At 46.7% G+C, this 27,497-nt stretch overlaps 2 protein-coding genes across 3 annotated transcripts in view; one reads left to right on the top strand and one right to left on the bottom strand.

Annotated features, from left to right (window-relative positions):
• The first annotated feature begins 78 nt into the window (after positions 1–78).
• Positions 79–27,131, top strand: LOC8032268 (galactosylgalactosylxylosylprotein 3-beta-glucuronosyltransferase 3). Of its 2 annotated transcripts, XM_029971535.3 has the most exons (7): positions 79–406; positions 6,739–6,812; positions 8,896–9,060; positions 9,737–10,018; positions 13,401–13,522; positions 20,232–20,403; positions 23,875–27,131. In XM_029971535.3, the coding sequence occupies exons 1-7, from the start codon at positions 319–321 to the stop codon at positions 24,016–24,018; spliced, it is 1,047 nt and encodes a 348-aa protein (XP_029827395.2). In that variant the 5' UTR covers positions 79–318; the 3' UTR covers positions 24,019–27,131. The 2 variants fall into 2 exon arrangements, with proteins under 2 accessions (XP_029827395.2, XP_029827396.2); XM_029971536.3 differs by lacking the exon at positions 8,896–9,060 and having other exon boundaries at positions 197–406.
• The window catches only part of LOC8032267 (bifunctional lysine-specific demethylase and histidyl-hydroxylase NO66), a 34,540-nt gene continuing 29,805 nt past the window's right edge, over positions 22,763–27,497 (bottom strand). The window contains exon 11 of the mRNA XM_040218891.3: positions 22,763–24,579. Within this exon, the coding sequence (XP_040074825.2) occupies positions 24,306–24,579 (274 nt within the window). The 3' untranslated portion in view covers positions 22,763–24,305. The remainder of the gene's footprint in view (positions 24,580–27,497) is intronic.

Below are 27,497 nucleotides of genomic sequence, written 5' to 3' on the forward strand. Positions count from 1 at the left end.
TAATATAAAACCTAAATAATTAGAATTTAGTTAGAAAAGAGAAAAAAAAACTAGACAAAGATCACAAAAATAGAAGGCAGTCGATGATGATTATAACTTGTAAAGCGGAGCTTGCGCCCTCTGGCCGGTTGTACTTGCACCGTTTGCACGTTTGCTGCCTCAATCGTAGCTCTTCGGCTTTTCCTTTGAATCTGTGCTTTGAATATCCTCCGAAGCATCCAGCTGATCCAACTGCGTGTGGGCCCAGAGACCGGTGGCATTGAGCGTGGTTTTAATTAGCGAACGGACTCGCCCGATGACAGCAGTTCCTCGTGTGCGATGTTCACGCGCTGTCGACTCCGACCCACACGGCTCCTGACAGCGACGGCATGTGTGGGCGCTCTGCTGTGGCTCGTCGTACTGCTCGGTGGGTCTGACGTTTTGAGCGAGGTTCGGTCCGTGATCTGATTGGGCATCTAATCACGAAAGGAGAGGTGCATACAAAACTGGAATGTTCATAGCCCCAGTTCGCTGAACTTCTCATAATAAACGAGAGTGACAGGTCAAGAACGAAGTGGAAGCTCCTCCCATCTCTTTCCACTTTAGTAGAGCGAGCGCTGGAGAGGACGCGACCTCCTCTCCACCGTTCGCTCCGCTGATTTGGAAGGGGGTGGGAGAGGCTTCCATTTCGTTCTTGACCTGTCACCGACTATAGACAAGGCCGTTAAAGGTGTCCTGCCTTATGGCAATCTTACTCCAGAGCCGTATATTGAGAGAGGTTGGCCATTCATTGGGAGGTATAGGAGGCAAATGAGGAGGCGCCATTGGCCCAGAGCGGGCTGGGCGTGTTCCAGGGAGGCGTGTTCACAGATTCGAATGTGGCCAGCCAGAAGCCGCGAATAATGCCCTGGCGATGGTCGCGATAAAAATAAGAGTAAAGCTATACGCACTCCGGAGTGCGCTTCGGACGGAAATGGCTATACGCACTCCGCTTTTCTCGTATAAAAAGAGTGGACACAACGAGTATCCTAAGCGGTGCCATGGCATAGGGGTTAGGGTGTCCGCTTCATACGCAAGTGGACGCGTGTTCGATCCCCCGTGGGCCTACTTTCTTTTTTTTTTTTCTTTCTCAAACATTTTTTGTCGAGGCATTTGGCGATATTTACGACATTTCCTTTTTTGCGATGAACAGTAAAAAAAAAAAAAAAAAAATTGAATGTTGTCGAGAAACTTTGCAGAACTAAATGGTATCGGACTCCCTTTCCGGAGGTGCGATCGGGGACAGCGGGGCTTGGATTGCCGGCTGGACGCCGCGAAGCGGCGTGTACTGGTTACGCTTTGTAATTAGCAGCCGATACTGTCGCCGCGAAGCGGCGTGAACGCAGGCGGGGGGCTGTGTTAACGAGCGCCCCAGTGATTCACGCGCCGTTCGAAAAGGGTGGCCCGAGCGGCATGATCTCTCGGAGGAGTGCGTATAGCCATTTCCGCGCGAAGCGCACTCCGGAGTGCGTATAGCTTTACTCTAAAAATAATTAATAAGCGCGTCGGAGTAACTCTCGGTGACTGAACATGTAGTGCACGTGATTTTTTTTATCACGGTCATGCAACGTCAAATTCTAGGAAAACGATCGACGTGGTCCGTATGCCAGGGGCCAAGGGCCGGGAAAATGCCGTCCGAGCAGTCAGACTCCGAGCGAGCAAAAAGAGAGTTTGAGCGGCACATGCGATTCTTGCATTTTTTCGCATGATAATAATTGAAACATCACGTGTACTACTATACTTTCAACCATAAAGAGGTACTCCATTTAACTCTTATGCACTTATTAAAATTGTTTCTCACTACCACTGCTAGGGGATTATTTTTGGCTTCTGGTTAGCCAAGAGAGCATGTCACGCCTTCTGCCAGCTTCTTGTGCACGCCCTGGCTCTGCCCGCGCCTCCCATTGACCAAACTATCTCCATATATGGCTCTGAGTCCCTCTGCTGGCTCTAAGTATCCTGGATCCCTAAATTATGACGATACGAGGCCAATGTCCCTATTGAGAAAGCAATCAAAGAGTGCAACACACCGAGCTCATCTCCGGCAATGGGAGGAGCATGTTCCAAAACCAGGACCACTGTCTGCCAATAGCAAGAGATGGATCCTCGTGCCTCCGACTGGTGGAACTGCGGAGTGATATCTCGAATGCGTGCTGCTTGTTGCCCATACAGCCTGGACTACGATTTAACCCAGCGAGCACGTGCTCGAGAGCTGTTGTTGAAACACATCACTCCCGCAAAGAAAAAACAAGAAAAGCTGCGCATTGTACAATATTGTGGATTACTGCAATATTATGGATTGCTGCAATAATATGTTCCCTCCGCAAAAAATAAAAAATTTTCGACTACTTTTTTTTTTATTACCTAAAAGAGCATACATATTTTGTAATAACAGTATTTCCAATCTTAACAAAATGTCACATTTTCAATGGTCACATGTTGCCCTGGCTGTTGGGGCAACGCTCCCTCCATCACCAGAGACGACCTAGGCGTGTTCAATCTTTTATTTTAATAGGAAATCGGCCGCGCATCGTTATCATTTTTAAATATCTAGGATGCTTGGAGCCCACAGAGTGAGTTATTGTCAAATTTAGGCGACCTCAGAAACCTCCACGGAGCTGCGCAACGATTTTAACGTTGAAAGAATTGGCATCTTCTACTTTTGACATTGTTCAACTTGTCACAAGGGACAGAAAACACACCTCCTTCCTTCGAAATGTTGCGATTCTGCCGCGTAATCGCGAGGCAAAAATTAGAATATTCCCCGACCTGCAGCTGCGAGCGGCGGCCATGAGAAGCAGGCGGCATGACGTCAATGGCGGTCTTGTAGAAAGAGCAAATAGCAAGTTGTGCGAATACCTGCTTGATAAAAGGTGACTTTTCTATAAATCTTGTCGTTCCAACATAAATATAAATGCGTTAAAAACCTGGTATCATCGATAAAACTTTTATTATATGTAGTTTTAGTGGCGCCATCTATCCTAGGTCCACAAAACCATCTGCTCTATCTGCTACCGCGAACAGCTGCCAGAATCCGGAGGGGGAGGGGGACAGAGCCAGACGGGTATGGCCGGACGTGGATGAGGCTTTCCTTGTTTCACCATATTGTTTGCGCTGCGCCTGCCAGCACGTGGTCACGCGGTCGCGAGCGGATGAGTTCTCGCTGCTCACTTATGGCTAGGGTGTGTATTTTCCGGTTTTAACCGGAAAACACCGATAAACATCCGTCGGTGACGAAATTACAAAATCGGTTAAAACCGAAAAACACCGGTGGTTGGATATTTTCGCCCTGGTTAAAACCGAAAAACACCGGTCGTTGCACGTTTCCCACCTAGCGAAACCCTTTCCCCGTAGAGGTTCGTCAAACATGTTATCTCGTGGATCCCGCATTCTTCAAGTGTCTATACATGGTTTGCACGTGGCGTCAGTCCGCCCTCCTTTCCGGGGGTCCAAAGCGTCTAGTGAACGCAGTGGAAGATAAGCTCTCACACGCCTTTCCCCCGTTGTGTCGCCCATGGCCCCCTTTTGTGGAAAAATTAACGCAGTGGAGGGTACGTTCTCACGTGCCCTTTCCCTACTGGGTCTGGCCAAGTAATGTCGGTGCAAGCCATGTACTCAGAGGTTGCTGTGGTTCCTGGAAGACACTGCCAACATCCGTGTCGTCGTACAGGGCTACTGACCTTTCAGAACTGAGATGCGTTCCTTGTTATCTGTTTAGTTTCCATGAGCTTTTGGGGAAACGGAAAAAGGGTTTTGTTGGCGGGGGAGTTTCTCGCCGTATATAAAAGGACCGTTCTCCAAAAAAACTTGCAGACATGTTTGAGAAGGCGCGTCCATCCCGCGTCTACGGGTTTTCTCAACGTGAGACTTGCTTCCCTTCGTCGTCAAGCGGAGTAGAAGGCCACCAGGATGGGAAGTAAGCGGAAAGCCCAGGATGACTACGCTACAAATTTCATGGATGAATCGTCGTTCTGGTTCCGCGTGCCAATTGTTAATCCGTGTATAAACGTGGAGCTGCCAGAGGGATTTGTGCCTTATGAAAGTATCTATCGGCTGGTCCTCTGAGACGAGAGCTAGCTGAGTGACCTAGAATCGGAGTTTCTTTGTTACCGCCAGTATGCTGTAACTAGCACCATTTATCCAGTGTTATTTTGGAAACTTCATTTACCTGACTGGCCACTACTGTCCCAAGCCTCGCTGGACATTTTGGGATTTCCTGTGTCCAGCGCAAATGTGGAGCGTGCGTTTTCAAAATTGCGGGTTGTGAACCACAAGGAACGTGCTGCCATGACGGATGCAAGCCTCTCGAAGTATGCTTGCATCTACTATAATAACCAAGTGCGAGAAATATATGCTTCCTCGAGAAGTGTATGAAATATGTGAATAAAATTGGAGCTCTCTGTCTGTGATCAATCGCATTTTCTTTCCACCGATAATCACCGATTTTAGCCTTGTCGTGAGACGTTCCACCGAAATACACCGGTGTTTCGAAAATAAATTAACACCGAAAAACATCCGCCGATTTTTCTCACAAATAAACACCGGAAAGTGCACACCCTACTTATGGCTCTAGAGAGAGAGCTTCACCGGATCCCGCGTGAGCCCCATTGATGTCACAGCGCACGTGACTCGGAAGATGGTGAAGGAGTTGAGAGGTGCCAAAAACCTCAATCTTTGTCCATTTTTAAAATAAAAACTAGGACATGCAGAAAAGCGGTTTTTTGTTCTTTAATTCAGAAAGGTCGAGACACCAACTCTCAAATTATTTAAGCAAAGCACTGAAACTGTTGCACAGCTCCTTTAACCCTTTGCCTACTGCAAAACTTTTGAAAAAGACTATTTGAAAATACCGAATTTTTTATGTGGCCTATAAATTTAATATGCAATACAAAGGCAAAAAACAAACGCCAAAATATTTATTATATGAGAAATCTTTGAACACACTGCAAAAGAAAAAAGGACTGAAGTTCCGCTTCACTGCATTGTCGCAGACAGTTCACATCACCTTGCACATGGACGTTCAGGCTAGGTGTAGCGGTACTGCAGACAATTCACATCACATTGCACGCAAAGTGAATGCAAAACGTGGTGGGGCTGAAGAGGAATTTTCTACATTGATTCTAGTCCATGTCGACATGATGTCCTCATCAAAATCGGAGTCGTCGGAGCTCAAATCCAATAACTCAGTTGCATTCCTCTCGCCGTTCGATGAAAGATTCATTTCCTCGTCTTCTGAATCTGAAGAGACGCCACAACATCTTCGTTTTCGCCCCAATTTTGAGGCAAGATCGTCACTAAGAACGCAGCGACCAGAAGTTGACGTCACTATTTTTAAATCCCCTATTGCTTGTGTTAGAACAATTTTCTGCCAAATTCAGAAATTTACCAGGTTTTTATTTTCCGTGAAGCGCCATCTATTCACGGCAAAGCTCACTAGAAACACGTGGACTAGCCCAGTTCGTCCATGGTAGCGTATTGGAGCCTGAATCAACGGGGACAAGCCCAGCTCGTCTTCGGGGGGACAAACAGTGTGGACGAACTCAGGCCGTCCATGGTAGGGGAAGGGTTAAGGAGGGAGGCCGTGGGGTAGGAAGCTGTACACATGGTACACACCTTTCGTCTGACACCTATGTGGTCGATAGCAAGGTTTGCTATGGGGCCTGGTGCCAGGGCCGACTTGCTCAAAAAGGACGTCACATCAGCCTCCATTGTGTGTGTTCTTACTGCTCAGCACATACTTTCTGCGCGTGGTGGATCTTATGCTGTAAAACAAGCCTGAAAAACCGACCCCGGCACTTGGAGAGCTGAAATTTTCACCAAGTGTGCGTTTCATAGGTCAGTTTTATCTCGTGAAATTTGAAAGCATAGTTTTTTTTCTGTGAAGAATGAGAGTAGCAAACTTGCCAAAATCAACGATGGATGTGTTTGCAGACGACCAAATTAGCAATGACTAACTTGTGCTGCCATCCTTCAATGTTGAGAGCAAGTCGTCTGCTTCTTGCGCAGGAGTTTTGATGATGTCAGAAAGATGCCGAGCTCCGAGTGGCTCTGATTGAAGTATAGTAGGTAGACCTCAAAGCAAGCTGCCTTGAGGTCTACCCACTATCCTTCATTCAGAACCAATCAGAGATCGTCCTTCTGACGCATCCACAACCCCTGCAAAAGAAGCAGACGAAGTTGCGCTCCGCATAGGCGAAGCAAGCAGAAGACGCACTCTGTTGTCTGCTGGATGTGCCTCATTGGAGATAGCGCCACAAGCTATATTCATTGCTAATTTGGTTGTTTGAAAATATGTCTGCCATTGACTTCGGCAAGTTTGTCGGTCTAATTTGTTCAGAAAGAGAACTACACCATGCCTTGAAATTTGAGAAGGTAAAACTGACCGCCTCAATGCACATTCGGTGAAAGTTTGAGCTATGTGCAGACGCCTGTTTTTTCGGCTCGTTTTTCAGTGCAAGATCCTATGTTTTGCACCGCTGAAGTTGCTTTTCTTGGCAAGAACAAGTAGGTATGACCTAGAATTACCACCAGCATGTGTGATGGCACGTTCAGGCCACGTATATATCGCCATAAAATCTGTCTATCTTATCTGCATGGATACAGTCGTAACTTCCTGTGCCATAGAACTTTCCCAGAACTTTCATAGCAAGGTTACTACTGCCCATTTTCATTCTGATGACTGTTTATCAAGCTCATTACATCATTCTTTGCCATTTACAGTGACGACGGAGCGATGCCTGGTCCCATCACGTGAAACTGAGAGGTACTGGAGAGAGCGTTGCGTGCACTTCATTGTAAGTTGCTTGCAGGGGTCATAGCTGTGGAACACTACCTGTCACGTTGGTGCTGTTGGTCTCGTAACATTTAAAGGGGCCATGCATTGATATTGGGTCGGGATGTTGCTCACAAGACACAAGCTTACTGGTGTTAGTGACCTGAAAACTCTCGGAATGTTACGTCACCGACCAAGAAGCTCCTTTGTCTCAGTGTAATGTTTCAAGGATAAAGGCTGACTTTTTCTTCAAGTCTCTACTTCGTAAAACTCAATGACATTGTCCCAGGGATCGCAGTGTTGACATAGCCACGGGGATTACCCATGGTGACGTCATTCAAATGGGGCCTATAGGCTGGACACAACATGGAGTGAGCACTTGATGCCTTGATGAGCATTCGGCTACTGGCTCGTGTCCAGTGGCTGCCATGACGGGAATAGCCAAACCCTAACAATGTCTGGAGCTCAGTGCGTGTCCTGTGCCTTGCCAACCCCAGTGCATGGCTACAAGGAACATTGTTGGCACTTGATCGGCACCAGATCACGTGGCCGCTCAGTCTCGCCGCGAGTTATGGGGCACTGCTAATTTTTTTACAGTTTTTTTTTAGGGCTAGCTGCCGTTGTCTGCAAGAGAAAGCTAGCACGTGTTTTATAGGTTATTCGTGTCAAGGATTGATTCTAACTGTATTTGCTGAAAATAGAAAAACTGTGGCACCGCCCCTTTAATCGCATAAGGCTTCACGCACAGTTCTGTTGTACGACTTTATAGCGAGGGGGCATTCCTTTACTGACCATTGTTTATCACTGGTAACTAAAGGTATGTGAATGGTGAGGTATAGACCCTTTTTACCTCTGGCCTTGGCGTTGTTGTGTTTTGCTTCCCCGTCAACTTTCAGTGGCTCTAAGGTGAAGCGTCGCCGTACAGGTCGGATTCTAATCCTGGCTGAGGTGTTCGCATTTTAAAGACCTGTTGTGGACAAGGTACTATACGCAACTAATATTTCGGTCGCACGTCAAGAGGTCCCCACGGGGCCCAAATTACCTCGTCCTCAACCTTCTGGTGGGGCGCTCCAGATGCCCTTTCTTAATTTGGCATGTAAACACCAAAAATTGACTTCATCTTTTTGTGCTTCCTAGAACTTATGGGAAGGCACATTATCGATGTCTATCCTGTGACAAGTGAGGGTATTATTTCAATTCTTTCAACTCATACACATAGTATGTATTGCAAGCATTTTGAGCACTTGCTTCTACGTACGTGATTCAGGGTTGTGGTTTATACAGCTCAGCGTTCCGATAATAAGCACTGTACACACGTTGTCATGCCTCTGAACTTAATTGTAGTTTTATGCAGAATGCAAATGGTGATTGAACTGCCATAGTAAAGTGGTAATTTGAGCTAGTTGGTACATCAATACTACTTTTCTCTTCCTCCAACGTTTTGTGCGCTGTTTAATCTTAGCGACTGAACTGCCATTTTTTCCAACATTGGAAATCGAGTAGTGAGTTAACCTATTGCAGCTTCCACAGCTTTAATTTTATGTAGTTTTACAGGACGATGTAGCCAAGCTACTGACAGCACGAAAACGCCAGAGAGAAATTCCAGTTGACCTGGCTCCAGCACAAACTTTCTACCTTCGATAATGTTTCGCCGTCTTACGAGCCTCGGTCATACATGTGCAGCCAAAGCATAGTGAAAGGCAACGAGCGCGTGCTGGAAGTCATTCAAAAGACACAGCATTCTTACCTTGTCAGTAACTGTATGTTACATTTGAAAACATAAGTATGTGTTTTAACTTCATCACAGTTCAGCTCAAGTACCTGTAACTCAGTAACTTGTCGAGAGTAACATTTATACTCCTGGAAGTTTGCACGTTTCCTAAAACATTGTACGTCATTTCAACGAAATGATTCAAGTTTGCTATTACAATGCTCCTGGACGAGCTTTAGAATAGATGGTAGCGCTCGTAAAGGAGGAGAACTGGACACCACTGAGCGCTATTATCTGTTCTCAAATTCAGCACCAACCCGCCCAGCAAACGGCACTGTTCCTCAATAAAGTATTGTTTGGTAGGCTAACGAGCACCACCACATTCGTTGTGCAGAGAGCAAAGCTAGGAACATCCGGACCCAGCGGGGTCTGCTTGTCAGCCCTGCACAAGCTGGCAGACGGAGGCCAAACGCTGCCCACGATCTACGCCATAACCCCGACATACAGCCGGCACGTCCAAGAGGCGGAGCTCACCAGGCTTTCCCACACCTTCCGCCTGGTGAGTGAATAAATGGACGAATGGCAGCTAGTGGCTGTGACCTTTGTGTCGGGCAGTAGCTCATGCCACCTGGCTTTGGAACATTTACGGAGTTGCCATGTCCCCGGAGTAGTGCAAGGACAATACAAAGTAACTGAATGGTGGAGCCAGGGTATTGCCCGCCTTTCGCCGCCAACTCGTCATTGGAGGAGAAGGGGTCAGACATGCCACATTTGACTATGGCGCTTGCGGTGAAGCGGCCTGGCGGAGCGCCGGGTTTGGGGCAGGACATATTTTTTTGCTCCGCATTCGCGAAATGTAGATCTTGTACTGAAGTCTCAGGAGCGTGAAGGCTCTTAAACCTTAGTTCATTGTGTGTGCCACTGAGACGCGTACAGTTGTATTCTTTTTTATAACACATGCACCGTTTCAAGGCGAGCCTGTACAAGCAGACAACTGATGATGCTGCGCGCACGCGTTTCTCAGGGAGTCGGGAGATGCACAGCGGCGCATGTGCGGTGAACCACTGCCTCATGTCGTTGCACCCCTCGTGTCTCCTGCAACAGCGATGGTCACTTCTCTGCAATACTTTTAGTCAAAAATTCGAGATTGCCGCGATACCCTGCAGAGCACATACAGATACTCTGGAATGACGATGATACCCGTGCCATCTGCCAGCGGCTCTCTCGTCCACCAGGTCCCCCAGCTGCACTGGATCGTCGTGGAAGACGGGAAAGAGCGGACAGAGCTCGTCGGCGACCTCCTGCGACGCAGCGGCGTCGCGCATACGCACCTGCACGCGGCCACTCCCCCCGAGCAGGTGCTGGCTCCGGGGCAGCCCAGCTGGCTTCGCCCAAAGGGGGTGCTCCAGCGCAACCGGGCACTACAGTGGCTGAGGGACACCCTCCCGAGGGGGTCCCCAGGCGTCGTGTTCTTTGCAGACGACGACAACACCTACGACCTTCGCCTCTTCGAAGAGGTGCGTGTGTGCTCGTACCACGTTCAGTTCAGCTTATTGTACCTTTAAGGCATTTCAAATGAAATGCATTGCATGAGGGGGAATCAAACGACATATTATGCAGATAGCACAAGAGTGAAGACAAGGTAAATAATAGGAAAATGCAAAACTACCAACTAATAGGACAGTTATCAAAACATCACATGTAGAAAAAGTATTAACAAATAAACACGTTAAAGATAAACACTTTTCAGGTGTGTGCAGAGTTCATGGAATGTCTTCGGGTTAGATTCACGTATTATGGATGCAGGAAGGGAATTCCAGTTAGTAATAGCAATAGAAAGTGGGGAATTTTGGAATTTATTAGTTCTCGCAAATAGAGGTTTAATTTTTAGACTATGGTCATGACGTATGGAGATGTTAAATGGCGGGTGACAGTTGGTTTTTCGAAAATTAGAAAAGGAATAGTACATTTTGTGAAAAAGGACAAGACGAGCAAGTTGAGTTTTTTCAAATAGACACTCTTTAAGCGAGGACACGCAGTGCGGCGAGAGCTGCGGCGCGATCGACCAGATAAAGTCCTATTGACACGCCCGAGAGGCCTATGCCGGCGGCGTCTTCGGTGGCCATACAGCACAACTAAAAATAAATAAATAAAACATTAAAAAAAAAAAAGTCTCACTGCTGTGGCACTCGGTTGTGTGCGCTTTCCCCTCGGTGTGTCTGCTCCGACCTCGACGGATGCTGGCTTGAAATATGCGCCGGAGATCTCTTCGTTTCAACACGTTCATAAAATTGTTCTTGCTGCCGTCAAGGCACGAAACCAGGGTCATTGGCGATGCTGTGTCTAAGCAACAGGTGTAGCGCAAGTGCCATGTTCTACATGACGTGGCACACCCTAGAAAACAACTTAAAAAACAAGCGTGTCTCCCATAAAAAAGCAAGGCAAACCGAGCCTGCAATAGGCTACCACTTGCCACTTGAAGAACAGTCATCCGATAGTGCCGCTTGCAACTAAGGCGACGAGAGGACTTTATCTGGCAGCTGCGACGCGCGCAGTGTCCGCTCCTGCGTACAGTCAAACCCGTTTATAACAAACAGCAAGAAACGCCACGATCAGTTCGATATAGAAAATAGTTAAATATAGCAAAAAATCATTTAAACAAACTTCCACAATTCGTTCGTTGCAAGGTGAGAGCTTCTCTTTTCCTCTCATCTCTTCGCTTCTGCCTTGCAACCCCGTGCAGAATGCTACCGCTTTGAGAGGAATTTCTTTTTCTGCGCGTGCGTGCAGTGTTTTTTTTTTTAGCTTTCTCCCCTTCTGAACTGCTTCTATTCACTCAATTTTGTTCGCAGCTTGAGCTTTTGGAATTTTTCTTTTTTCCTACTTTTTTTTTTGGAAGGGGGGGGGGGGGGGGGTCGGAAGGGACAGGCTAGAAGACGTTGCGCGTTTTTCGAAGCCTTCCCGGGCGGAAAAAGTTCGATATAGCCAATATGTTGTTCGTTATAAAAAGTACTTTTTACATGCATTTTTATTTAAATTTTTTGTGAGTTCGATATCGACAATAACTCGTTGTACGTGGGTTCGTTCTAAACGGGTTTCACTGTATATCTTGCACCTTGACCCGCCTTCGTGCATCCTTTGGGTTCTCTTTGCATTCCTTTGCACCCCCACCGCATGTCCCAAATCATGTTCATGTTCTGACAATAGAGCCATCCTAAAGTTCAGTCTGGCCACATTGGCCGCTGTTATTGTGTGTGGTATGGCATCTGTGCCATACTGATGGTGGCCTTGACAGATGAAGGAAGTAGTTCGAGATGTGCCCAAATGGAGTATGTGAGCCCGGTAGAGTTGAGACGTGACAGCTGGGGCTTGGTCTTTCCGAATTTAAGCCAAAGAATGCCAATAAACATCTGCCAGTATCAAAAACATAAACTTGGTTAAAACCGAAAAGCACTTGCAGCAATATCTAGAGATGCAGCAAACTTTTTTCGAACCTAAGGTTCGAAGGTCGAACTGGGGGGTTCGAAAGGTTCGAGAAGTTTCGCTTTGGCAAACTTTTTGCGTTTATAAATTGTATTATTTCGAATTTCTGAACTTCTTATATTTGAAGATTCAATTATTTCTAACTTAGTGCGTTAAGAAATTCGCGATTAACAAACCTTTAAACTTACTAAATGAAAAAATTTGACGATTTTCAAACTTTTGAATTTGTTTCTTGAAAAGTTTGAAAAGTATTAAACTTCCGAACCTGCCATCTTGAAAGTTCAATGAACTGCGAATCTCGTCAGAATTCAAAGTTTAGTGCCAAAGCTTTTATTCATTGTTCCTAGGTGGGGCCAGCACACAACTTCTTGCCTATTTTACCCATTGTTGGCAAGCCCCGACTGTCCCAACTTTGTTGTTTGTAGCTTCGGAAAGCGAGCAAAGCGTGTGATGCAACCGCTGAGAAAAGCTCCGCCTTCAGTGCCAGCTCGCTGCTTTCCGCGATGCTTTGGTTGCGCTTGCACGCTCGTGTTAGCAAGGGCAGAAGAATCGCCAAGGTAGAAAAAATGTGTTCAAAGTGTCCAGATGTCTACCTATCTTTTGTGTAACACCGAAGCACTGAAAGCAAGTTGGTGAACCTAATAATTACATTCCTCAAAATTAGTTTTTTTTGCACAAAACAGAAAGTACTTCTCTAGGCAAAGCCCACCCTCAAATGGATACTGCAACGAAATTCTAGCTCCTATTTTATATGGAGAGCTGCTCAGTGCCAGTATGGCTGCAAGCTGTCGAACCGGATTCCCCGTCTTTCCTGCGCCTATTCAACTCTGGGGAGGGGTAACTAAAACGGCCAGGTTGTAACGCGTCTCGAGAGCTCCCGAGACGCGCCACGTTTTCGTCACGGCCAAGGCTACATAAAAGCTAGCGTGGTTGTCGGCTTTGCCACTTGGTAGTGTCGCGACATTACAACCTGGCCGTTCAGTTACCCCTCCCCGAACTGTTACGACCATTGTACAACTATTAGAGCTGTTAAGCTATTACAATGACAAATGGGTAAATAAAGAAAACTAAATGCGTGCAGACCAACTTTGAAGCTCCAAAATGGAGAATAATCAGCCCTGCTCACTTGGCCCACGGGGTTCGGTCTATTTAGCTCCCAGCCAGCATCAGTAATAAAAAAATAAGATCTATTACTCGGCTTGACCGAAGGTTGAGGGCATCAGCGACTTCAAGGTGGCCTTCAGGAACCCCAAGGGGTCCGCAGATCCCCATTTGTGAGTCACTGTGCTAAGAAATACAATTAAATAAAGTTCCCATGTTTTTTTTTATTTATTTTATTATCAGTTTTTCTGTTGGCAGTGTGAGGTATAGCCGCAGTACAATACGTATGTCTAATATATGGGTATTTCAATGCAGATGCGTGACACCCGCACCGTCTCGGTCTGGCCCGTGGGTCTGGTCGGGGGCCTAGTTGTGGAGAAGCCGCTGGTGAGGGACGGACGGGTGGTCAGCTGGAACGCCGTCTGGAAGCCACACCGGTGAGGATCGCCGCTCTCCCTCCGTGAAGAGTTGCCGTGTTGGGCAGAGAGGCTTCACGGTGGTCGTCATGCGGTAAACTCGGTAAATTCTGAAGCACTCGAGGGTTGTTTGTCAGGGATGTGTGGTCGCAGTCTCGCTGCTTTGCGGTGCTCTGCCACCACAGGGGACAGAAATGATGGTGCGTTACGCGAGGCACTGTTTCGTCAAATGCCACAGTCTTCTGTTGGCAGCAACTGTTTTGATAGGCAGGCAGGTAGTGATGCAAATCTCGATAAATTGACTCAGTACTATCTATAGTTTTTAAAAAATCAATCGCTTTCCTAAAACTATCAATAGTATTAAAATGTATTGATAGTCAATTATCGATTATTGGCTCTCAATTGACTATCAATACTATCAATTGTCAATCGATTTTGTATACATTGTATTTGTATATTATATATATATATTGATAGTTAAGAATCAGTATTATACTATTAAAAGTTTTGCTGTAGTCTATTGATAGTATACTATTAATAGAATACTATCATTAGTATGATAAATAGCTTTTGAATGATCAGCTCTTGATAGTACTATTGGTAGTTTCTTTTACTATTGATAGCTAGATTCATCTTCTACTGTCGATAATACCTACTATAGCTACTAGTTTTGCGCCACTGCAGGCAAGGCATGTCTGCTTATTAATTGAGGTTCCCTGTTTTCGGAGCTAATTTTCCTTAGAGTCTTTTTTTTTTTTTTTTCTAGGTTTATTTTTCCTTATGTACGTTGAAGAACGGACATGGGGAAACGGCCATGTCCGTTGAAGAACACGAAACATGGCCATTTGATTGCCCACAGTTCCAAAGAGTGTGCATGTGGCAGAAATACTACTTGGAAAACGTTCCAGTACTAATGAGATAAAAGTCTGGTTCCCAAAGAGAAAAGCCACCTCACAAACAGTCCAGTGGGAGCCATGTTCTGGGTCAGCACAAGATGAAGCGGTAAATCTTACTTACATTTTTTATTTTAATTTTCAGAACATGTGCCGCAGAATACTGTGCATCCGCCCATACCACATTAAGCGCCCATACCCAAATTCATAAAATCTGAGAAAATATGCAAAGTACATTGATATGTAGAATTCATGACCGGACAAGCGCCCATCCCCCATTTTTTCATGATACTCTCAAAATTTTGAGTGGGCGCTTGCCCGGTATTTTACGGTATGTAGTACCAGTAGTGATGGATCAAACTTTTGTCGAATAAAAAATTTGGCGCCAGATCTTGGGATTTGGCACCGAATATTGGGACAAACTTTTCTAAGGATTTGGCAAAGATACATTTTTGACAGACCTAAAAGTTGATATTTTGTTTATTCGTGAAAAAAAAGATTTTAGGCTTCTTTAAATGCGTATTGACGCAGCTATTGCTAAATAAGGTGATATTCTTCAAAATAATTGTATCGGTGTCATTTTTGTGTGTCTGCTGGTACAGAGACTACTGCTGCAGCGGCTGATACAGCGACTTTCTGCAGAAGTGGTGTTACAACGCAGTTGGGTAGCGGACACAATCACGTTACGCGAGTTTCGGTTTTGAGGCCTGATCAGCGCAAGCCTGCAAGTGTGTACATATAAAAAAGAATAAAGGCAGTAACACTGTGCTTTTACTTTCTCTGCAAGTCACGATTTCGAGTGCGAAAATGAATGCAACTGCTGCTGAGCCTTCACCAGAATAGATAACAATGCAATTGTAAATATGCATGTTTTTTTTATTCGAGTCACTTTAGCTTTGCCCAAAAGTGTGCCTCCCGTATTCGAAATGCCTCGTTTTTAACTTTTAAAGTGCCGGTTCCTAATGTTAGGACGTGCACGGACGTTTCGGAAGATGGAAAAGTTAGCAATGTCGGATGTGCAACTTTGAGCTTGATAGTTCTGTGTTTAGTTCTATGCGGATGGATGAAAACCGCGAAATAATGCTAATTAAAAAGCAATATTGGTTTTGTTTTGGCACAAACCACTTGATAGCCAAAAACAGGATTGCTATAATGGCTAGGAGTGCTTTAAAGTCCTTGTCAGTCAATGTTGCAACTACCTCGTTGCATCTGGGGGAATCGGTGGCCGAGTGGGCTAAAGCGCACACCCAGCTCGACGCAAGTGGAGCGAAAGCTCGCGCTGCAGAATCCAGGGATTCTGGGTTCGAGCCCCACCCCTGCCCGTTTTCATCTGGATGAGCATCATACCAGCCTGCGGTTGTGTATCACTACTGCGTGAGCACGTTAAAGACCCTAGGTTAGCATTCATACTGCACTGGCAAAATTGCTCATCTACGGTGTAAACCAGTGTCGCCCCACCCTGGCAGACCGACTTTACGCTGTAGAAACACTAAATGTCCAATTTGACTTTTTGACGTTGTCGCATCCCTGAAAAAATTCGAATGAAAATCACTTTTATCCACAATGTACCGCATCAAGCGTTCCTTTACTCCTACTGCGACGCTCCTGGCATCTCGTGGATACAGGTCGCAGAAGCCGAAAATATTTCGAAGATAAATTAATTAAGGCCTCTGTGGAGTGGCAAAGTGCAAGTATAAAAAAATAAAGACTGTGATGTTAGAAAGTTTCTATGAATGCTTTAATATTTGTGAAAGGTTCGAAGACTCGCTTCGAGCATATATACGAAAAGTTACCTTGACCAATATCTATTTACCTATTGACATGCATGCTGTTCAGATTCAAATGAAAGACAACATTCTTGAACTCGCTTGTCGATGCAGGAAACTGTTAAACTTGTCAGATGCTCCGTGGTTCCGTTTTGCAGCGCGAGGCGAAACCCGTCGATGTGCTACGCCGATACCGGCACACCACTTCGTTTTCACACGTCAATTCGTTTTCAGGCAAGATGCATGATCAATCCTTTGCCGCAACACTAACTGATGTTTTGGTTTTCCAATCCAAGTACCTTTATTCGCTGGGGTAAGCATTCTAAAACGGGTAGCGATCCAGCTGTCTTCTCATCTTGACAACTTTTCTGTCGCTGTGTTATCGGCACGCTACCGTTCAGTAAATGAATTCTTTTTAGGCGAGATGCATGAACAAACCTTTTCCGGAACACTTATTGCTGTCTTAGCTTTCAAATCAAACTGTTTTTACCTGCTGGATTAAGCACTCTTCAACTGAAAAGAGGTAGCAGTCCGGGAGCGCCCTTCATCTCAACGTTTCGGTCAGCGCAGCCATCTTGTTGGCGAGCGTGATGTCACGGAGCACAAAGTCACTCGCGCTCCGACAAATATCCGGTACATGGACAGTCTCCGGCGGCGCTCCCACACTTTACGACGCCCCTGTGCATTTAGTGAACGGAACGTCAAACGACCAAACTCTCGCGCCCCAGAGCACAAACTCAACGCGCCCATTTGTCACTTACACAGTGGACTGCGTCAATCTCTGGTCAATCTTTTGTTCTTGAAGCAGACAATATTGAAGAGAACCACACTTACAAAGGCTAATAAACATAGTTACCATGTCACCTACTTTGCACCTCGCCGTAACCACTGGTAGTCCTGGACTGTATTATGGTAACCACACGACCACACAGCGTCCATTTGCAATCCACGACTCCGTCGCGTTCTTGCGCGAGCGCAGGCGTTTGCCAAATTGTTGCCAAATCTTGGCCGAGCTTTTCTTAAAAAGTTTGGCATGTGTCGAACTTTGCTTCATCTAAAGTTCAGCAGTTTGGTCCATCACTGGTTAGTACCCTAAAAGGGTTCGGTTGAGAACCTCTTTGACTAGAGGCCCATCTTACACCACAGTGCGAATTTACCGTCTCCCTGGTCTCCAACTGCGACCTTTTGCTGCAGGCCCTTTCACTTCTCACTGGCATCCAAAGCTGGTTTGCACAATATGCTTGGTAGTGCTCGAGTGTGTTGCGTTTCTTCGCAATTACATGCGACGAGAGAACGCACTTGCATTATTTGTTGGTGAGCCCTGAAAAATTTTCGAACTTCATTTATATTTGTGTAATCTTTAGGCACTATGCTTTTACTGTGGGTTACAGGGATTCTCAAAATGTGATAAGCATTCCTCGTAGATAGCGCAAGAAGTTGATATCGAAGTTGATATCGGTTGATATTCCTGATATCAGCTTGCCAGAAATAATAATAACTGAAGCGGGTATATACTCCTTACTAAATAAACTCAAAATTTCTACTGCTTCTGATCATGTCGGCTTTAATAATAAGATATTAATAATAAGATACTAAAGAATATATCAGCTAGCATCTGTCCCATACTGTCAGCCCTTTTTTCACAAATGTTATCGTTAGGTTGCATCCCACATGACTGGCGAATCGCAAAAGTAATTCCCATCTTCAAGTCTGGTGAACGCTCATCGCCATTAAACTATCGTCCCATCTCGTTAACCAGTACCATTTGTAAACTTCTTGAACATATAATACACACACAAGTAATTAACTACCTGGAAGATCATATCATACATAAATATCAGCATGGTTTTCGCCGAGGATACTCATGTGACACGCAGCTCGCCGGCTTCATTTATGACATACATTCAGCTCTTGACGGTGGATCCCAGGTTGATGCTGTTTTCCTCGACTTTTCTAAAGCTTTTAAACGTGTCCCTCATCACCGGCTTCTAACCAAACTGTCCAGGCTTAAGATTCACCCTAACATTTTGGCATGGGTAAAAGATTTCCTTTCGTCTAGAAAACAGTTCACGTCCGCTAACAATTGTAACTCTTCCTTCAAACCAGTAACCTCGGGAGTCCCACAGGGTAGCGTACTAGGTCCACTACTATTTCTAGTCTACATTAATGACTTGCCATCCTGTGTCTCATCCCGAATTAGAATTTTTGCTGACGATTGTGTAATTTACCGAATAATTTCCTCTGTCAATGACCAGAAAGCTTTGCAAACTGATCTAAATGCTATTAATGCATGGTGCTCTTCCTGGCTAATGACCCTAAATTGCTCTAAAACAAAGTTTATGTCTTTTACTAATCACGTATCCCGGATTCCTACCTCCTATGTGTTAAATAATAATACTGTTGACCTCGTCTCCACTTATAAATATCTTGGAATTCATTTGCAACCTGATCTGTCATGGCACTACCATATAAAGCTCACCCTGGCGGCTGCTAACCGCTCTTTCGGATTTCTCAAGCGTAACCTTAAACAGGCTCCTCCTAACATACGCAAACTTGCCTTTTCCACACTAATACGTCCAAAATTAGAATATGCATCAGCCATTTGGGATCCCGAACATGCTTACATCATAAACGACATTGAATCACTGCAAAATCGTGCCGCTCGCTTGATATTTTCAGATTATTCACGTCATTCCAGCGTCACAGCACTAAAACGCCGAGCAAAGCTACCCGAACTACTCCATCGTCGCAAACTTTCACGCCTATCTCTTTTCCATAAACTTTACCACCACGCGTCACTTCACGGTGATTTCTTCGAGCCACCTGCCGTTATTTTTCCACGCCGCGATCACCCCTACAAAGTTAAACGCATAACCTGTAAGTCATCTGCCTTTTCCCGGTCATTCATTCCACGTACCACAATCGATTGGAATAATCTACCATCGCACATTGCCTCAGAAAAAGACACCACGAAGTTTCAAGAATAAATTCAAAATACTGATGCCATCTAACTTTTGCTGTTTTACATTGTTGTTTCATCTTTTCCGGAACGTGCAGAGCATATGTGTACTATTTTGTTTTTACCTTGACTCAGCTTTATTGCAGTGTGATGAGTGAGTGTATGTTTTTTTTTTATTCGTTTTTGAGTGTATCCTTTATTTTCTTTTTATTATTAAGTGTATTGATTGTTTTCTAGTATTCTGATATGTTGTTCAATGTGCACTAGTTCCTATTGGAACGATTTATGTACCCCCCTATGTAATACCCTCTCACGAGGGCCTTTAGGGGTAATATGAATAAATAAATAAATAGAAAATATTGCAAAACCTTCAGTTTAGTGCACGATGCAATATGTGTATAGGTGCAGACACTGTGCGCATCGTAGCTGCCAGACAAAGTCCTCTCCTCACCTTGGTTGCAAACGGTGCGACCAGATGACTCTAATGGTCAGATAGCGGTTGCCCATCGCGGGTCCGGTTTCCCAAGCTTGTCTGTAGGAGGCACGCTTGTTTATATGGTCATATTCTGGGTGTGCCACATCGCGGGGAACTCAGCACGAGGCGACCCGTGTTGTTTAGACGCAGCCTCATCGTCGACTTGAGCTTCGCACCTCAGCGACGGCAAGAACAGTTTTATGATTGCATTGAAGCGGAGAGATCTCTGGCGCAGCGTTCGAGCCAGCATCCGCAAGGTCGGAGCAGACGCACCAAGGTGAAAGCACGTGTGCCCGGGTGCCATGGCAACGAGCCATTTTTGTTTTTGTTTCTTTTTTCATCAGTTCTACGTTCGGCCAGCGGAGATGCGGAGACAGTCGGTATTGGCTACTCAGGCACGAGCGAATAAGACTATCTGGGTTGACCGCGTTTGCAGTGCCGTACGTTTTCACATAAAGAGTATCTTGCACCGTGGTCTAGCAATGCACACAGTTCCAGGTGGCAGATGGTACCAGTGTGCCAGGGCATTCTCTCGTAAGCGGTCGTGATCGAGCGCAACGACTCAAGCACACCCGCACGCAAATGCACGAACCGGCATCGACTCCTCTTTGAAGTCTCGCTTGGCCCTTTGCTGCAGGCCCTTTCCGGTGGACATGGCGGGCTTTGCGGTGTCCCTGAGGCTGCTTCTGGGGCGTCCCCAGGCCCAGTTCCGGCTGGGGCTGCCAAGGGGCATGCAGGAGTCCCACCTGCTGGGACGCCTGGTGGCGGGATTGCACGAGCTCGAGCCCAAGGCTCGCAACTGCTCGCAGGTGGGTGTGGACAAGGGAGCACTGCCACCCATAGTGGTATTGTGCCTGGAATGCGTCTTTGACCTGTGCGTCTACCACATCCGAAAAAAGGGGTCCCTCGATTTCCGCTTGACGATGCTATAGAAGCGTCATGCCGTCGCCGGCCACGATGCTGGCAGTAGTATGGGAGTGGTGGTGGATGCGGTGGACGGCAGTTGCGCTGCAGGTCGCTTTCCATCTTCACGGTCCGCGGAAGCAAATCGGGATGCCAGAGACACACCAGTTAGGGACGCGCTGCGGACACCGTAGCGATGGTCCGCATTAGAGCGACCTTATTCTACTCGGTTTATGTTGTGTAGGCTCAGTTTCTGCGTAAGCATTGAACAAGAAGCAAACAGTTATTCCAAGTCGGAACTAGAGATTTATGGTGAGCAAGTCAACCAAGGTGGATCCCTTCGTGTGTAAGAGAGGTACAAAAGTGCTTTCTGCACATGGGAGCAACTCCAGTTCTATCTCGCTAGTCGCACACGACACTGTGGATGCAGGGAGAGAAAAGCCCCTTTTGTATGAATTTTGAGTGACAAGCCAGTAGTTTCCAATGGGAACAAAAGGGTCCAGGTTTGGGGGAAATGTTTCCTTCCCCTCCTCCCCAACTGCTTGTGTTACGCTCTCATCCCTGTACCTTTGGTAAAGCTGAGAGTAAATAGTGAAATAAGATGTAGATACTGACAAGGCCCGTTTACTGTTCCGCGAGGTCACACGAAAGGTCCGATGACTGTTGGTTCACTCTCTTTTTAATATTTGTTATTATATAAACGCACCATGTTTTATTGGCCAATTATCATGGAGTTCGGTAACGTTTGGCTGTAAAGAGAAACGTACTCCAAAAAGCATTATGCACATAGGGAACTGTATAAAAAGACTTCTGTCCCCCGGCAGGATTTGCACTCACCAGCTCGAGATTGTGAGCAAAGTGCTTTGTCAACTGAGCCATCTAGGGCCGCAAGTTTCAAGAATGCAAACGCGAACTCGTACATGTGACCTGTGAAGGCACGGTCGCACGCTTTGCAGCCTTTCCTGTTGTGTTGTGCCATCTCACGGCATGCGTCAGAAATGGCAGCGAATCTTCAGTGGGCGGTGCCATTCAGATGCCCTTCCCTTCTCCCCTGGAGGGCCCATCGCATTCTGTGCTTACCAGTCCTTGTCAGTATGATCAAGCTTGGTTTTGCATCATCTTGTTGGCACAGCCACTAACCAGCGGTGGCTGGACAACTAGCGCGACAGTTGGAACTGTAGAGGGGGACCAGTGCAAAGGCCTTCTGTCTAGATTGGTGTTGATGTAGGAGGAGGTTCACAAAGGTCAGGGGAATGGCCACTTGCACAACGAAGCTCCACCCCAGCAGACACCGTTCTCTTCGGTGGGTGGCATACGATGCCTCGGCTGTGAGTTCCTCCTTCGTTGTACTAGAACGTCTATTAGTTGGCACAAACAATGTACCCTTCAAGCTATTTCATCTCCTTTTTCTCAAGGGCTAAGTCCTCGTTCATTAGGAACCGGTAGAATTCTTAAAGCCATAGAAAATGCCCAGGGTAGCCACTGCCACAACGAGCAGACGACACAGTAGCTATCCCCTGCACCCTCCGTGCAAGGAGCGGATGGACGTACTCGCTCCGATTGGAGGATGCAGTGAGTAGACACAAAGGCCTTGGTGTATACTCACCCCGTCTTCCAGTGGGAGCTCGGTGCCGTGGTGTCACTGTATCTCTACACAACGAGTGGACAAACTTGTTTGCTGTATTGCACCTACGCCGTTAACCTGGCCCAGCAGAGCTCACCGAGAAAGCTGTTACTGAACCCACATCCTTTCCCATGGTGCTGTACCGCAAGGCTAGTTGAGCTGAGGTAATCGAAAGACATGCATTTGTTGCATCGATCTCGAGCACAGTTGGGCGGCCAGTACCAAGGCGAATTTGTAGCTCGAAGAAAAAATGATCCCGTGTTCCTGTTTAGAACAAAGAGAAAGTCCTCCTTGGCCCTACGGCGCAAGGAACTCAAGTTTTTTCTGCAGAAATGAGTATGATAGTGCATTTCCTGCAATGTGCGGTTTTCCGCAAAGAAAGCATAAGATTTTCTTGCGTTGCGGGGAATAGGGACTTTCTCTGTTTTAAGAACAAGTAAGATTGTTTTCCTTCAAGCTACCAACTTGCCTTCGACACTGGCCACTAAGCTGTGCTAGTTAAAAGTTAATTAGCAAAATTAGTGAGCAAATCAGTATGCTTTTCTCAATCCCTGACATCTGTCATGGCTGGCAGTTTGTTCCCGAAGAGTGTTTTTATTTCTCAATCATCCTATTTTTAGAAAGTCTTGAAGCTTTGCTGATTGAGGTTAGTTTGGAGCAACAGGTTTTATAAGTCTTCAGTAGACATGTTCCATTGATTCCCTTCATGAGCAAATTTTCAGCAAAGACGACGACACGCAAAACTTTTGGAAAGCAGTTTTCAGTGTAATAAAACATTTAGGTATTCGTAACAACAGAAATGAAACACATTTAATCTCTTCGTAGTTTGCTGCACGCCCACGTTTTGCAAAGGAACCTCTCGGAAGCTCTCTAAGACTCAGCTTCAGCTTCAGAAGCTGAATCTTGGCAAAACATGAGCTGTTACTCAGGGGCTTCAAAGATGTCCCCTTTTGGGTTCTTAGGGAGTTCCAAAATAGCTTGCTGCCACTTTGTGTGCGCCATGCTTCCGAAATTGCGTGCATAACCAAAGAGTGCGTTTCTCCAAGGCCGATTCGTGGTTCACGAGAAGTTGGCTAAAGCCAAGACGAGCAGTTTTAGAAAATAGCGGCTCCCGTAAGTGCAACGTCAGCGACATCCGTGCGGCTGCGGTTTTCCATACAGGACGACATTGCGCTCCCACAGGAGGCACATGTAACAAACGATTTGGAAGGTCCAGCAAGGTGGGCAACGATCGCCGGCAACTTGCTGCTTGCGACGCGCAGACGTTTTTTGGCAAAAGCCAGTACATGAGAGCCCTCTCGCCAAGGTGACGCAAGCAGACATGATATCTAAACAAATCTAAAATGTTACTCTCGACCCAGAAACAGAGCATTTTGTGCGTGAAATAAAACTTGCTACTGTATCTTGGTCGCATTGCAAGCGCGAGATGCTTGGGCGTTTCGGTTGCGGCGGAGGAACGCTATTATAAAACTCTAACGTAGCGTGTGCTAACGCAAGCACTAAATTTGACGCTAGCGTGCGCTGAAATCGTGTACAACTTCCTTTTGAGAGTGGCAGCCGACGTTTTGCTCAAAGAGCTGAGGAAGCTGCACGAGTTGAGTGTTACGGCAAAACGCCGGCTGTCATTCCGAGGCGTTGACGAGGGTTTCCTTCCAAGTCCTTCCCACCAGCTGTGACCGCCTTCGTGTCTCACTTGTACATGGTTTAATTCTGCCCCTCGAGAGCATGCTACAGAGCGGTACCCTTCCCGCAGGTCCTGGTTTGGCACACTCGGACCGAGGCACCCAAGCTCGACATGGAGAAGAAGAAGGGGTCCAAGTCGCAAGCGGGGCCACGCCGCAAAAAAAATTCAGTCGCCGACGAACTGAGAAACCCATCGAAAAAGGGGTCGTTGTAGTCATTGGGTGGCTGACAAACTCCGTGCATGCAACCAACAATGGCCCGTTGCGGGTTAAGAAAAGCGGAACAAACCTCTCCCATAACGCTTCTTGGTCACCGTGATTGGTTGTTTCCTCCTCTCCACTTTTCTTTGCAGCATTCGCTCTGCTGAAGTGAAAACAGTGGAGGCTTTGTGGGAGGTGCCTGTCCTGGTTTTCTTGACCCGCAGCGGACCATAGTAGTCGTCGCGGTCAGCGACCCCTGGTGGCTCTTGCAGTGCACATGACCGACGAACGAGAGGACGCCCTAGTCGTCGTCGTCGTAATCGACGGGATCGAGCGGCTCCCGCGTCAGCAGCAGTCCGCGGTCGTACAGCAGGGAGGCCAGCTCCATGCACTCGGTGGGGCCCTCCAGGGGCAGCTCTTGGATGCGGAGGTAGCCCGGGTAGGCGTGGAGGAGGGCTTCCACCGCGGGGGCACGCTCCGCGTCCAGTTCGACCCACTGGGGGTCGCGTTCCTGGTACACGCGGCTGTTGTCCAACGAGTGGTAGAGGCGGACGCTGTCTTCTTCCACCACCAACCTGCAGGCAGAAGACTCTATGAGCACGACACGTGTCACGAGCTGCGTCATAACGTGTATCATGGACTCCAAAGATATAAAAAGACCAGCGCACACTATTGTGAGGCTTGTTGGTGCCCCGGAACTGTTTGTGTGTGACAAAGGGTCTTCCCGCTTCTCAACCCAAAGTAGGTCTACGCTTCGTCTCACTTTAGGCCGGAGTGCTGTCGAAGACAATAGTCACCCGACAAGGTGAGAGGGGCGGGGTGCCCCTTTTTGAAACCCAGCCTCCAACACGCACCGGTTGCCTCGCACCGTGCTTTGGCTGCTCGACACTCGTGATATGCCAAAGCTTTATCGAAGGCAGGAAACTCGCGCTGGAGGCAAAACGATTGACACTTCTCCCATCGGCGACTACCGTAATATACTAAACATCCTCCCATTGCACAATAAGCGCCCACCCCCCCCCCCCCCACCCCCCAATTTGGTAACATTTGGAAAATACATAAAGGACATATCTTTACATATTGTTGATCTAAGGAGCACCCATGCTCCAGTTTTTACATGCTCCAAATTTTGAGTGAGTGCATTCTCTGGGTTTCGCGGTACATATAAAACACGGGTTCTCAAACCGGGTGTTCCCCCAGAGTGTCCTCTCGTGGGATCGAGCTCCCAACTTTTCGCGGTTCAGATCTTAGCAGGTCTGAAACGCCCCCTGATGTACTACTTCCCTGGTATGTGTGCTATTGTTTACAAGGTTTGTAGGCTTCTGCACTGCCTTCTCCCGTCAATGCCGACATGGGGAAAGGCTTCTCGACTGCCATTCTCAGCTGGGGGTTCGTTTTTATTCATTCTTCTCTCGGAGCCCAAAAAAACATTAGAGAGGGAAGGCATTACAAGGAGAAGGCGTAACTCCTTGCGACCAAAGAGTTTCAGAACCGATGGACAAGAAGACATGCATGCATACCCATGGTCGCAGACCATGGGTATGCATGTCTTCTAGTTTATGGGTTCTGCATCTGCAGTTAGTTGGATAAGGAAGAAAAAATATACAGTATTTACTCGCATAATAAATGCATCCCTCACAACAGCCATCAATATTTGGATTTTTTTTTCTCGTGCAATGAACACATTTTTAATTTTTGGCTCCGCAAGTCTTGAACTGCACCCAACTTATTAGCTAGCCGGCTAGCCCCCAAACCCGCCAATTTTCTTTTGCCTCCAAGGGGCCAGGCCTGTCTCGTAATAGCTGCAATTGCACGGTTGCAGAAGTGATCAGCCGTGAAACCGAGCAGCGTGCACGCCTAGCAAAGCTGCGGTCGGGGAATTACCCAGCCCCGGACGTGTTTTATCCATCGGATGCATTGATGACAACAAACACGCCGTCGTCTGTGATTGTGAAAGTGGTTAGGCCCAAGAACAGCCGCGACGCTCTCTGTGCTGAGTCCGCACTCAGCACAGTGAGCGACGCGACCGTTCTTAGGGAGCTTTTTCTTCGGCAAAAGGCATGCCAAAAGCGCTCTAAAAAAGGTTTGCAATTTATAAAGCACGATTACTGTGGCGCGCCCACGACCAGCCATGGGCACGCCTCAGTCAGTGGAGACGTGCCACAGTACCCTGTTATGTCGTATTGGCACCTGAAATGACATTTGCGCAAAGTGTGTAAATGCAAAAATTTTACCCAGCGCATGGGTCAATTTTTTGGGGAAAAAAAAGTATTCATTATGCAAGTAAATATGGTGCATCTAGAAAACTCGCAAACAGTGATGTTGTGCTTCTCGTGCTGTTTAGTTGACTTAGTCCGCTTCTAGCGTCGAGTGTGCTCAGAGATATGGTGAAATTCACTCGAGTCATCCCTGCCGACAACTATTTTTATAATATTTTTAATACATAAAAAACTGACGAAAAGTGCCCCCCTCCTCCTGAAAAAGGAGAGACTGCATGTTTTTTTTTACATACTACACACAGGCACACCTATGATTTTGTTGTGCAAGACACATCTCTCTGTCTTTTGCTTACTACTTAATGGTAAAATGTGACTGATAAAAATTGAATGAAAAGATGCTGTATCCCCAATGCAACACCGCCAATTAAAGGCATTATTTAAAACCAGACCCACAAAATATTTTTTTTCTGCCATGCAGAAATTTGCTTTCTTGCCTTTTTTTCGCTTTTCTCAAGCAGGTGCTACGCAGCCTGTCGGTTAATTCTTCCAAGTTCAACTGTAGTCTAACATCGACCTCTACTACCCTACTTGAATATTCAGGCTGACAGCCCCATGAACTTTTGCCCATTCTTTTACGGTCATCGGGCGTGTGAAGTCGTCCGTATTTAATGGTTGGCATTTTCGACGCACAATGTCGCGCAAGTTCTTCCGGCAGCGAGCCCCTCGCTCTGTGTGGTCGGTTCGTATTAAGACGCATTGAACGGAGAATGTCTCGTGCGTGCGCTGTGTGTATTCCGGCCACAAAAAAACAAACGCGAAATTATTTTGTACATTGTGACAACGAAAAGTGGTGAGGAAATGTCATTAGTACTTTTCACTAAGTGAATAAACCACAAATGTGCAAGGCATCGCTTGTTGTCTTCTCGCTTCGCGATTTGTTCTTCGGCGCTCCCGTCGGCAGACGGCACGATCCCATTGGCCGCGGAGCAATGGTGAGATGCCCGAGACCATCCACGACCCGTGTTTCCTAAACTGCGGATGACAACAACAGACTAGCATTCCTAGAGAATGCTTCCCGAAACGCGATGGCATACAAAGATCCACTAGTTACGTTCCCTCGTGTAGTAATGGCGCAACAAACAGATTGGTAAAACGTAATGCCATAAAACACGGAGCATCTGCCTGTTCCGCAGCAAGTGCCCACTCCTCGATTTCGTCACGTTCGGAAAATACGCAAAGGACGCGTTTTTATGCGTCGTCGATCGAAGGGGCGC

The sequence above is a fragment of the Ixodes scapularis genome, unplaced genomic scaffold, assembly GCF_016920785.2.
Source record: "Ixodes scapularis isolate PalLabHiFi unplaced genomic scaffold, ASM1692078v2 PGA_scaffold10__122_contigs__length_95168666, whole genome shotgun sequence".
Classification (NCBI taxonomy): domain Eukaryota; kingdom Metazoa; phylum Arthropoda; class Arachnida; order Ixodida; family Ixodidae; genus Ixodes; species Ixodes scapularis.